Source organism: Gasterosteus aculeatus, chromosome Y (genome assembly GCF_964276395.1).
Source record: "Gasterosteus aculeatus chromosome Y, fGasAcu3.hap1.1, whole genome shotgun sequence".
Lineage (NCBI taxonomy): Eukaryota > Metazoa > Chordata > Actinopteri > Perciformes > Gasterosteidae > Gasterosteus > Gasterosteus aculeatus.
This window is the reverse complement of record NC_135709.1, coordinates 2,176,227-2,189,541: the sequence shown is the minus strand read 5'-3', so window position 1 is coordinate 2,189,541 and position 13,315 is coordinate 2,176,227. Positions and strand designations below refer to the sequence as shown.

Genomic DNA, 13,315 nt, shown 5'->3' with positions numbered 1-13,315 from the left:
AGAAGTCCTTGACTGAAAACACTAAACAAATTGTAGCACTTAAATTGAACTTATAATGTACTTATAATTTGATTGATTGTCGCGCTTTTTTTGTTTCTTGTTCTTCTGGGTTTGTACCCTTGTGGTTGAAATGCACGTATTGCAAGTCGCTTTGGATTGAAAGCGTCAGCTAAATGAGATGTAATGCAAAAGTCCACGCTGGCTCGGGTTGCTGGAAGCGGGCTTTACGCGAGGCATTTGAACGCAACACGAAACCGGTCGGTGGAAGCGGTCTCCTTTGAAGTTGAGTTTCCCAGCTGGAGTTGAAAGTAGCCGCCGAGGTAAGCCTAAAATTTAACAAGAATTACGACGTTATTGGGAAAAATATTCTTTTATACAGTGATATGTCATGTGACAGACTGTACTACGGTCGAAACCCCTCGTTTGGTATAAAGTTTTACCTTTTTAAACAGCGAAACGTAAGGTGAAAGCACAGAAAGTTGACGTTTATGCTAAAGGCGTCGGGGGTCTCAGTCCGCGCGACTGAACTGTGACTATGAGGCAGTTATTCAGCAATAATTTGAGGCAATTATTCACCAATAATACAGAGTCCCCACTTCGGCAGCTGGGGTGCCGAGCGCACGCGGCCGGGACGGTACCGAGCTGCCCACGTGATGCGCGCCACTGACTTTAACTCCAACTACGGCAACATTTAATAACACATAAGGCTACATTTCAAAAAATGAACTCCTACCAAGTAAATCGCACCGGTTACACCTGTTAATAAAGCAAACCCCCGCGTTAACGCGTTAATAGTAAAAAGGTGCCCAGAACAGCGTCCTGCAGCAGTGGGTGACTTAGTTTAACCAACTAGATCTGTGACTAAAGCTGCAGTGCACACCTTTGTTATGAGCTACGTTAACCGCGCTTTTACGTGAACTGATCTCAACTGGAGCAGAAGAACGTTTAAAGTGTACAAAAAACGACTCCGAGGGTTTTAATACACTGCTGCTCATCAGGCAAAATAGTTGCAATCGATTTTAATAACTTGGCTAATGATTTCGCACGCTCGTAGAAACCAAAACGTTTAAAAAACACAAAATCATCACACATTCGGCTGGCGCTTTTATTAGGCAATGCTCCGTCCATTTATTTCGGAAGGTCATTCGGAGGCTTTTGTGGTTTCGCGTCCAACTGAATTTGTCTGTTGAACTACAACGGAGCCCAACTAAATATAACACTGACACAACAATAAGAATAACGGTGGTGATGCACATGATCGATTTCATCAAAGATTTCCTTGATGAAATCTGTGGCTGTGGAATCAAGAGGTCTTACGGCTCAGAGCTCGATTATCATAAAGGGGGCACGTCAACTAAACGCAGACTTATAGTGAGGTTAAGAGGGCGAGGGACTTCTCCAAATATCGCCATCCCTCTTTCCCAACTTTCCCTCTTTCCCAACAAGCCTCACGTGATATTAGTTTGTCTTCTAGTCGCATACAGAAGACTGAGGCCGAGCAGCACAGTTCTGTCTGTTCATGCATGCCAGTGTTCCACTAAGGCACAATGTACTACGGAGGCCGCTGTGTGAGACCTTCTCCTCTTTCCGTTGGGCAGACTCATGGGTGACCCTGAAGAAGCAGGCGTCTTTTGGGAGTCCTGGACTTGGACGCCGCAGGGAGAAGAAAAGAAAAAAGACCCAAAAAAGGAGCGGAAACGCCTGAAACGCAAAAACAGCGCGACCAAGAAAACGGAGCAAGACATCGAGAGGAAAAAGAAAAAGAAAAAGTCACCGAAGGAAAAGAAAGAAAATAAAAAAGGAAAGAAGCAAAAGCGGTCGCCTTCGGAACTGGACGACGGTTTGATCCTCGCGCCCGCTGTGCGGCCTCCTCGCACGCTGGATCCGCGGAGCACCGAGAAGCTCCAACGAGACCACGACCGCAAGAAGAAAAGCAGCGGAAAACCGAAGGTGGCGTTCAACTTACCGCCGAGCGTCGTCTCAGCCGGACCAGCCGGTTTGCCGTCTTCTCGTCAGCGGTCTCCCAGGGAGAAGGCCCTCTCGGAGCCCGAGGCCGTCGCGGGGGTCCGACCCGGCCGACGGCCCCCCGGCGCATCCCAGAGCCCCGGCGAGGACGTCAACAGTCAGGACCTGTTCATCACCCAGAAGGCATTCAGGGCTTCGCCCTCACAGCCTTCCAGCGGCGACGACAGCGACAGAGCCGTGTCCCCCCCCCGGCGCGGGCTGCACCCCTCCGAGGCGCAAAACCCCCGCCTGCATGTGCAGAAGACGGTGCAGGTGCAGGTGCGTCTCACGGACGGAGAAGAGGACGAAGAAGCAGCAGCAGAAGAAGAAGAAGAGCGCATGAGCCAAACGCACCCGGATCCGGAGGAGGGGAAATGGTTCAAAGCGGACGTCGCCCGAGAGAAGAGGGTCCCGCTGGGGCCCTTTCAGTTGAGCCCCTCCCTGGATGCCGCGCGGTCGGGAAGACCTCCGTGTGCCTCGCGCGAGCCGCCTCTTTCAGGGGCGCCGCGCCGTCTCCACACCTCCACCCAGACAGAAAACTTCTTCTCCACCGAGCTGTGCTCCTACCTCGCCTTCTGCCGGAGGAGCAGAGGGGCCGGAGCCGCGGAGGACCCGCGGCCCCTGGACCTGAGCGTGCGGCGCGGGGCCAGAAAGGACCCCGGGGACGGCTCGCCGGGGAAGACGCTGTCTTCAGCGGCAGAGCGCAAAGAGGCCGACCTGCGTCCTCGCCGCTCCTCAGACGCGGCAGATGGAGCGCCGACGGAGGAGCCCTCCGGCCGCCCGCCGCCCTGCGCCCGGCCGGAGAGGAAGACCACGCCGAGCCCCCCGTCGGAGTCGGATCCCAGGACGGCGGACACGTCGGCATCCAGCGAGGACGAGCCGCCCTGTCGCGGCGGGAGGCTGAACCTGACCCAGGTGACAACGTTATATGTTATATTGTACATATTTTGGACCAAAATCTAGGACCGTTGTAGGATCTTCACTGGCGTCAAACAAATAGGCGGCATTTTCAATGATCGTCACGTGTTGCGTGACACGCGATCCGTTCGTCGTCACGTATTAATGGGAGAGATGAGCTGTGATGCTCAGGCACAAACCTAAAGCAGCAGGTGTTTATCCATCATCTCAGTGGCCTCCTGTTCATCCCGAAGAAGTCTGTCCAAACAGTGGCGTTCGAAAGCTTTTTTGAAATCTCTAAGATCTCCAAACACTCGGTAAGAGTATTTTATAAACACTTTAAGGCACAAAAACAGGCTTTTTAAAGCGTTCCACAGGGACCAAGGGACCCTACGCAGAGTGTGGCCCATAAAACAGGGAGAAGGCAGCTGCGTTCTACGCTCGTCTCCTCGACTTTACTAGTACCGTATTTTCCGCACTCCCAAGGCGACTTAAAAGGCTTTAATTTCCTCAAAAAACGACAGTGCGCCTTATATATATATATATATATATATATATATGGATCAATTGGTTAATCGGTTGATCCATTACTGGTTGTACACTCTGCCGAACATCTCGGTCTACGACGGCGAGATGCTGTGCAGGCGCTGAAGCTCGCGTGAGATGCGGAGCTGCTTTCAGGGCGCGTCGGAGAAACAAAGGCGGATGAGATAATGAGATTAAAGAGCGAGAGACGGCGCCCGTTTCTCTACAGTAGCTGAACCATCTTAACGGGGGAAAATGAGTCATTCTAAAAGGTTGCGCTCCTCATTGTGTGTGTGTGTGGGGTATTTAAATGTGTGGCACTAAACCGCTTCCTGTTGGGACTGCAGGTCAGGGCCGTCCAGATGAGACTCAACGAGTCCTTCTTTTTCAAGACAAAGGGAGAGCGACAGTCCCCCAGGCCACAGTCTCCACTGATGAAGCTGGCTCAGGGCCGACAGGTGAAAAGCAGGAAGGCGCAACGCTAAAACCCCTCCCCACCACGTGACCGACCTGCGCTCAGCGGCGTCTGCGGCGTGTTGAAGAGCAGCCGTGCACCACGGAACACGTGTAGAAAAACACAAACCTGAACCTGACAGGAAATCCTTCCGATTCACGGGGGCTTTAAAGTGTTCCCCCCCCCCAATGTTGTCATTCTGCAGTTAAGACTTCTGTCACGTTGACGTGGGATTTGAGCAGAGATTCGTGCCCCGGGAGCGTTTCAGGAAGTTGTCATTGCCGTTCATTGAACGAGCCTTTGTGCGGTTACTCACCCACCGTGCCGCCTTTAGCAAACGCCGTTTGGCTTTCAATGAAGCACAGTCGAGTTTCAGGTTGTATAGAACCGTCTTTATTAATTTCAGTGTACATAAGTCAGACACAGTGTGCCAATAAAATATTAAATGTGTCATTTACAGACTCGTTTTCTTTATAGTCACACCCCCCCCCACCACCCTACATTTCATTGCAGCAATGACGCCCCGTTTAGTTCCGCCTCACGTCCTGCAAAGCGTCCCATTTCCGTTGTATCGAAACGCAGAGGCGCCTAGTTGTGTCTGAACAGCTTGATCCCGATCCAGCTCCAGAGGTGAAAGAAGACGTAGACCGGGATGGCGACGGGCAGCAGCAGGCTGTAGAAGCACAGGCTGCTGCTGCTGGTGCAGCCCTGAGGGAAGTTCTCGTCCACGGCCGCGGAGTAGAACAAGCCCGCCAGCGACACTATCGGGACCAGCCCCACCATCGCGGACAGGGAGAACATGCTGCCCGACGGGGGGGGAGGAGCTAAATACCAGAGCGGGCGTGTTCTCGCTGTGATACGATGTCCGATGTGTGGGGGGTGATGGGAGGTTCTAGCCTTGTGCGGGTGTGGTTGACACGTCCGTGTCTTTCTGAATGAGCCTGGCTTCCTGCGGGATCATGTTGGGGACGCCGTCAACGATGGGATAGGCAATGCCGAGCTCGTCGTTGATCAGCTCGCTGGTCTCCGGCTCGTACCTGTGGGCGACACGGGGGAATTCTGCGCTCAATAAAAAAAATAGGTCAATGAACACGAACAAACCTTTTAGGATCACTATTTCGGCGTGGAATAACATGGTAGGCGGCGGAAAGGAGATTTAAAATACAGCAGATGAGAGCGAAACTCAGATTTCCCGCAGCACCTGAATGAGGCGCCAGTCACTCCCCATGTCCCCATTCAGAAAGTGGCTGCTGCCCATAAGAATTAAGAATAAGAATATTTATTACTTTTTTTTTTCGTCACATGACTTGAATGTGAGAGACCTTTAAAAGCCAAATACAGTGAAACGTAATGGTTGAACACGTAAATTGAGAAATGCGTCATGTGGACTAATGGAGACATTGTCTCGCGGCCCGTGTGGTGACACACATTTTTACCACTTTGATCTCCAGTATTATTATTAATATTATTAATAATTATTATCTAGTATTATTCCGTGACATCAGCCACGTCCCGTTTCGGAGTGTCCTTCAACAACCCCCCCGTCGTCGTCGTCTCACCTCAGCGGCCTCTTGGACAGCGGGCAGACCAGGAAGCGGAGCAGCGAGCGGTCGAAAGGCGGCTGCGCCTCGTCCTTCGCCCCGGAGAAGCGCCTGAGCCTCGGCCCGAAAGCAGCGCGCTCCACGCCGCGGCGAACACGTCCTGCCTCCGTCACCAACCGGCCCGCGACACCCCGATACATGTCCGGCGAGCCAAGGCAGCAGGCAGGACCGGAAGGGCGCGCGCACGGTGCAACCGCAATGGGAGTCCTCCGCCTGTAAACCAACTCGATTAGTTCCGCGTGTCGACTGCTTTTCATAAGAAAATTATTCTGACCCCAAACGAAATAATTTCCCGTAAAATATATTTTGTATTAATCGAATAGTCTGAAATGAGTTGTTTGATACTATGCTCTTCTTCATGTTTAGGAAAATGATTGAATTATGAGTGATTTATTGCAGCGATTCTCAAAGTGTGGGCCGCGGCCCGCTGGTGGGTGGCGAAGGTACTGCAGGTGGGCCGCGAGAGGTCATTTACGATAAATAAATAAAATGTACTAAAAATAAAAATAATTTTTCAATTTTGAAAAGTTTGAAATTAATATAAAAATATGTATTATTTAAATTATAATTATATTAATATATATATATTTATATATATATATATTAATGATAATTGATAATATACAAAACGCACATCTTTTTCTCAGTTTAAGTATTATTTGAAGAATTCTAGCGGCACATTAGTTATGTGAAACATTAATTGATGAAGCACAAACAATTTAAACGAACAGATTAATAAAACAATAAGGATCTCGCTCGAAACGGCTGCTCTTGTCCGCATGTCGTTATTCAACAAAAGGCGCCGCCAAACAAAACAATGTCAAATGGGCCCTCTTGTAGTATTAAAGTAAATATATATGAGCTCCGGAGAAAATGGTACACAAAACATGCATTGTCGGTTAATACATTTTTAATCTTAAGGTAATTTAATCATCCCTAGTTTATGATTTGATCAGAGTTGTGATTAAAGGTTTGGGTGGGCCGCAAAAGATTTTCAGATTTCAAATTGGGCCGCGGCGTTCTTGAGTTTGGGAACCGCTGATTTATTGAATTTAATAACTTCTGTTGTCCACGGGGATCAGTCCACTGCAATGAGGCAAATTGTCGGGCTGCTTTCCAAAACATCTTGGAAGTTTGAGGCGAACGGGTACAAGAACACCTCTTTTCTCACAGGCGTTGAGCATTGCACGTTTATAATAATGATGAGGAAATAATGATGAGGGGATGGTTCCAACACACAGACCACATGCTACGTCTTCCTCTGAAGAAGCCCCCACGTCACCCGCTGCAGGACCAGAAGACGGGTCTGAAGTGAAGGAAAATGATGAACATTATGCTGAGGGTGGAATCTGAAGCTGAAATGTCAGAAGTGGACTTATTATGATGAGAAAGAGTCAAATGACCCGGGAGAACCTGAATATATGTTGGGTTTTTTAACTGAAAAACAAGGTAAATGGTCTTGCCCTTACGTTTCAGACGGAATAAAACAAATGTTGCTAATCTTCAATTAAGTACTTCAATGAAGTTATTAAATGTGTAACTCACATGGGTGAAAAATCCACTTCCACATGGGGGTCAAGTTTGACCCCAGAGAACAACGGTTGTGATTATGTGCTGCCATTAGAAAAAAATTCAAATGACAAATAGGATTAGAAAGTTTCATGTCAAAGCGCTATTGATCCTAAATTCCAAAACAAAGGGGAACATTTGTTGTAATGGGTTTGGCCTGAAGTAAGATTAAAAAGGTGTCAAACAGAAGTGATTGAAAATAAATAAGATATTGAATTAAATACAGATGGAATCGCCTCTTTAAATGCAGCCACAGCACTAAGCCACCTGCAGGATTTGGGCCGGTTCAGTCAGCGCCCCCTTGTCTCCTGGTTTGTGCGTCTTTATCTTTTCTTCAGCATGCAACATCTTCTTACAACAAAGTTCCACTCACGCAGCACTTGCTTACGTCACTGAAGTCACTAATTATTCACATCTCAGAGTGTTTAATCTATGTCTATATATAACTAAAATGGTGGTTTTTACTGTTTCCTCATTTGTCCATATGATGGCAGTGTGGCTCCGCTCAGCTCAGGAAAGCTTACTTTATGATTTTACCATAATGTGGATCCAGAATATAAAACAGCATCAAAACAATATGAATTGCATTCATTTAACCAACAGGACTACTAAAGACATGCCACTTTTCCAGTGATGAACTGCATCTGAGTGCCATTTTGCCTTAATGAGTTATATAGCTAAAGTAAGTCAGTACATTTGATCAGAATAATAAAATCACATTATACTACATCAGTTAAATGGACTTTACCTGTCGACACAATGCTGTTCTAGTTTAAGTGCTTACTCGAAGTGCCTCATAAACCCGTTTATTCACACACACACACACAAAGGCCACCTGCTCACCTGAACACGGTACATATTCATAAACTCCGCCATCAGTCACGGTGGCATTTTGTAGTTTCATTTTAGCCTCACAGACACCTTGAACTTGATTTCCCGGCAGGTTCTATATCTACAATATACAGTACACAATATTGTCAGAGAGCCCCGGTCCAGCTAGAGCAGAATCCATATTGCTGAAGATATTGCTGTGGGACTTTCTTGGCAGGGCCCTAACCTTTGAAAAGTGCTCCTAGCTGTAATAAATCCCACTGCTCGGTACTTGACAGGCCTGCTAATGTCATTTTCTTTCTTTTCGTGCCGGCTGCCGGCCCTTGAACGCACCGGTGTAGCCTCACGAGCTTTTACTCACGAGACGTATCGATCATCTCTGACTTTTGCCACATTGCGATGGAACGTCCTGCTGACGGAAGATGGTCGAAGTCACAACGTAGCCAGGAAAGCTGCGTATGGATCACCCTCATCTCCCATATTGTGACCCTGAGAGATAACTGCATTCAAACCACACTGGCTTCTGTTACATAACATGTTAAAGGTTCCAGTGGCAGATGTTTCCACACACGGGTGCTGTGTCGTTGCTCATTTAAAAAGGCAGGATTCCCAAAGTTTCCACTTCCATCTCTCTTGTGGCACTTTTCCTCCTCACTGGGAGAGACGGTGGCTGGAGAGCTGCTGCAGGATCCCGAAGACCGATTGGAAAAGACAACCAAGAACGTGCTTGTCATTATATTATATATGTCCAAAAACAGCACGTACTCTATTTCACTCAGTGGAGAAACTCAGACATTTCTATCTTTCTCTCCACTTTGAATGAAGCGTTTAACGTCGCGTCAAATTCAAAGAGTGTACGTTTGTATTTAAGATTTACTTCACCGACGGATCAGTTATTTCTCGACTTCATTTGCCATCGTCACTGAAGGAACAACCTCAGGAGAGGTTTCTGTTTTTAGCAGCTTTTACCAAACACTTGACACCACGTGATGCTTTTATTTTGGAGACACGTCATTCTGTTCAGACTGTTTTTACAAGCAGCCGAAAGCGCCAAAAAGAGGTTTGCTGCCCACTTGAGATTTCAGGAAATCCCAAACTTGACAAAATGTTTTCAGCCTGTAGGTAATGTGGTCAGATGTTTCTTCTAGATAAGATCCAATATGATCATAATTGCAATTCTTCAGATCCTTCTTAATGCGCTGACCTGTGTGTAGATTCACTTGGTAAACATTCAATTATCTCTTTCAGGCTATATTGACTAACGCCGGCAATAAGGGAGATAACTGCGTGACTGCAGCACGAGGCACAAACCGGCCCCAATGACGTCCACGTGGTGGAACCCGATGGCAGATGTAGTTTCAGTTTAAACTATTGTCCAACTTTGTCAATATTGTCACGCAAACCCCGGATCCATACGTGGGATTTATGGTCCACGTCCTCCAGCCGTCCGCGTAGCTCAAAGTTTGATGCTACCACAAGTCGCTCTGCTGCACACGACGGGTGGATGTCAATGTGGATGAGCGCGTGTGCTCCGATGGGTCGGTGCTAATTATACATGCAGGGTTGAGTACAGTAAACCGAGGGCCGTCGGGGCCCGCTGTGACCGCCACATGCGTAGATTGGCGTGGTGCATCTGGACCCGTGAGTGGAAACGGGAGCCCGCATGTGTTATGTACTCCAGCGGCTGTGTGTTCTGTGTGTGTGTGTGTGTGTGTGTGTGTGTGTGTGTGTAGTTCCCTACACTCTGCAGCAGGGCCACGGGCTTTTTTTTCCACTCGGCAGATTCTTCATCGAGCCCGTTCTTTTCCCAGCGTCAAGAGGCGGAGCCTTCCTCAGTGTCACGCTTCCGCTGACCTTTTCACAGCCCTTCTCCTCGCCGAGGAGACTTCTCGGGGGCGCTTCAGGCTGTTTCTCGGTGCCGTTCCCCCCGTTGTGTCGTGCGGAGACGTCTTCAATCGCAAAGGGCCTGGTGCTGATGTTTCACGCTGCTTATCCTTGTTTCTTTGCCAGGCAGCCGTCGCCGGGGGGGAAACGGACAGGTTTTCGGAGGGCTTCATGATGATAGAGTGAGTCTGTCAAGCTCGCCAATTCATAATAGAATATTTTCTCATTAGTCTAATTACCATTGACCCATATACGGACTTTATGCTAATGAAAAATACCTCTCCCCCCCAGTTTCCACAATATTAATAAAGATAAGGCCTTCATTTCCACATCCTGTTATCTTATCGCGTTTGTAGTTGTCCGTGTAGACGTTCATACCTGCCCTGGCACAAGTTGTGTTTGCATTTATAGCTGCAATTATAAGTAATGCTATTAATATACCTTTGCTTTACATACAGAATTGGTATATATATATATATAAATTATATATATATATATAATTTATATATATATATATTAATATATATATTTTAATATATAAATATATTTATATAATATATATATATATATATATATATATATAAATATATTTATATAATTTATATATATATATATATATATGAGGTTATCCTGCGAAATGAGAATGTTTTGATTTCTTGGCTGAGCAAAGGTTTTATCCAATTAGAAATGGGAGATTCCCTCCCTGCCAGGAGAGCTTTCATTTGATGCTGAAATATTGCTGATGTAGAATTGTCGGCCTGGTCTGATAATCAGATCCCCAAGGACTCCTCTCGTCCTTTTTTGTCTTCCATCGATTCATTAATTCTTCCTCTCGCATGTCTTTTTCTCCTCTTTTGGCGCCCGTCACTTGCCACTCATTTCTCTTGCAGTGCCCTATATAGTATGTTGGGTGTCCAGTTAAACTCGTTTTACCCTCCGTGGACTGTGATGCACTCACTGATGTCCTGACTGAAAATCCTTAAACAAACTATTGTTATGTAGAAAGTCTGTCACTGAATCCAGCTCTCAGCTCGGCTCTTTAAAATGTTTGTTCGTGAGAGATTGGGGAGGCTTGTGTTGGGAGAGATTGACATTGATTGAGACGTTGAAAGAATATATGGTTTATGTTGTTTGTTAAACTGTGGTCTATTGTACACCCAGGTCTGTGTTTATGTACTTACCCCAGGAGCGCTGTGGAGCAGGGCTAGGTAAGATACCCTGGGGTCTACATGCACCCGTAGGGAAAACCTCTGTTAGATACACTAGATTAGTGAGGGAGGGACGAGTAGTTTTGCACATGCAGAGCGGAGAGTGCGGGTCGGGATGTCGGGTTTGACCATGTCCTGGATGTAAGCTGGACCCTTAGGGAAGCTCAGGGTCCTTTGTTTCTTTGCTCTGACAGACCGCTGGCACCGCCCTACTCCACAGGCCTTGTTACCTCCTATCCTGTGTCTTTGTACTTGTGTACAAAGGTGGGATTAATCTATGTGTTCCACCTTTTAAGGAGGAGAAATCCGGGGACAGCGAGGGAGAATCTGGAGCCGGACGCGTACTCTGTGCAGACCGTGCAAATGGAGACTGTTGCTAAATCAAGTCGCTGTACATTCGTCATTCCACGTTCCCCCCCAGAGGACCACACGTCACAGCAGCCTAGTTGGAACGATGTATCTGTACAAAAGGTTTCCCTTTGGCGATGAACAGGGTCGGGCTAACCGTGGTCACCTGGCCTCTCGGTCTCAGGCTCAGCAGAAGCACGAGCCAAGTGAGCCACGGTTGATGCTACATCGTTAGCGCTCCCCTCCGATGGGCCTCGCAGGCTTTGGTCTCATGGTTGGAGACAATGAGACTTGTTCATAAGACGTTCGCGGTAATTCTTGCTTCAGCTTTTACGGAAGGTTCCCAATGGAAGAGCTTCATTTCTCAGGGAGACAAAGAGTGAAGCTGTTTAGATGCCTGGGATTCCTGGTGGATCATTGTAATCCCATCAGAAGGCTTGATTCATGGCATCCTCTCTATTAAAGGGATACAATACAGAAGGAAGACGCCTGAGGAGGGATCAGTGGATGATGACACTGTGCAGGAGGGAATGACTGAGACTGGCAGAAAGAAAGGGAGTCCATCCAGCTCCATAGCGGTCTAACAAGACTGCAGAATGTTGCCCGGAGGTCATAATTAGTAGATCCTCCAAGGCTGTGAGGAGCACATATAGCTGAACGTCAGAAGAACCAATGAGATTTTTTAGTGTTTTTCTACACTAATTTACACAGTAAATCTTTGGAGCGTTTGACCATTGAGGTCAAGTTCTCCACTGGAACCCAGTCAACTCTGATGTTGATGGTGGTAACTAGGTAACCGTGGTTGGGCTTGGTAGGTATCTATCCCACGTGGCCCAGCATATCCCATCATGCATTGCGTCACGACAAAAATGTAAAAATGTAAAAATGTAAGTAATAGAATTCACCAGAATATCTTACGCTATGAATGTTATATTATGATACATAACATCACATCTTAGTTCATGAAATTGCATAAGTCACGTGACGCTGGTAACCGATGTTGTGTTTTTAAATACACGCTGAACTTAAGAACAAACGGCTCTTGGTACCAACTCCGTCGTGCAGTATCTACTTCTGATTCATCTCCTTGTTGTGAAATGGTGACATGAATCACGACATGTTTGCTTGTGTGTGTTCATGAGCCAGTGTAGGGTGAACATCCGCATGTTAGCTGTACTCAGAGTGCCGCTTCGTCCATGTTTCATGGTACCAAACTCCAAGCTCTGCAGAGACGAACACAATCAGGAAAACGCTTTATATTTGAAACCAATATAAAATGTAGCTCTGCAAGGAGAAAGGTTAAATTTGAGATGTAATGTTGATACGATGCACTGCACGTTCTCTCTTCACATGCTTCAAAACGGATACTGGCGGACTATCGTGAGGTTGGCATGTCGGTAACATCTTAGGGTCCCGGTGAGCAACGTAGCCTCAGGGCTCTGACACGTATCACATGTGTAATGATCATCACCTCGCTCTGAACAGTATTGACACCTTCCAGCACCATATCTTATTCTCACAAACTCCTATTGTTGTGACGGATGCATGAAAGGTGAGCTCGGTTCGGTCAGGTTAGGCGACTGAAAGCTTCTACAGAAGAGGAGCTTGATGACTGAAGGCTCGGCTCCCATCCTACTTTTTAACTCTAGGAACAACAAATAACCCAACGTTTATGGTATTATAAGCTCCTTAAGATGAGACGACCAGCTAGAACCTCGTAGGTGAGGAACCTCACAAACAATGTTGTGTTTACAGCTTGTATTAACAAATACTGGTGTTTGCGTTTAGTTGATTATGAGAATGTTCTTTCTCAGATTGTAAAAGCCTATAAGGACTTTAATTTGCAGCACTTTCACAACATGTCTGGAAGCTATTGGCTGATCCACCATGTGTTATTAACATTAACCCCCCCTCAGCTTTTGTGTTGTGTTGAACAATGAGGTGAAAAGAGACGGGACACATTGTGTTACATCACCTTTTTACTGTTGGTACTT

The 13,315-nt window shown here is 47.0% G+C and overlaps 2 protein-coding genes across 2 annotated transcripts; one reads left to right on the top strand and one right to left on the bottom strand.

Moving 5' to 3' along the window:
* Positions 1-256: 256 nt before the first annotated feature.
* Positions 257-4,337, top strand: LOC120809153 (uncharacterized). Its single transcript, XM_040162784.2, has 3 exons — positions 257-320; positions 1,599-2,919; positions 3,774-4,337. The coding sequence occupies exons 2-3, from the start codon at positions 1,603-1,605 to the stop codon at positions 3,909-3,911; spliced, it is 1,455 nt and encodes a 484-aa protein (XP_040018718.2). The 5' UTR covers positions 257-320; positions 1,599-1,602; the 3' UTR covers positions 3,912-4,337.
* Positions 4,251-6,002, bottom strand: LOC144390783 (protein preY, mitochondrial-like). The gene is made up of 2 exons (XM_078097176.1): positions 5,440-6,002; positions 4,251-4,917 (listed from the first exon to the last, which is right to left on the bottom strand). Exons 1-2 carry the CDS (start codon positions 5,736-5,738, stop codon positions 4,773-4,775), a joined length of 444 nt encoding a protein of 147 aa, XP_077953302.1. The 5' UTR covers positions 5,739-6,002; the 3' UTR covers positions 4,251-4,772.
* Between the last annotated feature and the right edge of the window lie 7,313 nt (positions 6,003-13,315).

Excerpts from the sequence above, each read along its gene's own strand:
- LOC120809153 (XM_040162784.2), top strand. The coding sequence starts at position 1,603 with ATGGGTGACCCTGAAGAAGCAGGCGTCTTTTGGGAGTCCTGGACTTGG. Across the intron at positions 2,920-3,773 it reads GGAGGCTGAACCTGACCCAG|GTCAGGGCCGTCCAGATGAG; the intron begins GTGACAACGTTA and ends TTGGGACTGCAG.
- LOC144390783 (XM_078097176.1), bottom strand. The coding sequence starts at position 5,738 with ATGAAAAGCAGTCGACACGCGGAACTAATCGAGTTGGTTTACAGGCGG. Across the intron at positions 4,918-5,439 it reads CTGTCCAAGAGGCCGCTGAG|GTACGAGCCGGAGACCAGCG; the intron begins GTGAGACGACGA and ends TGTCGCCCACAG.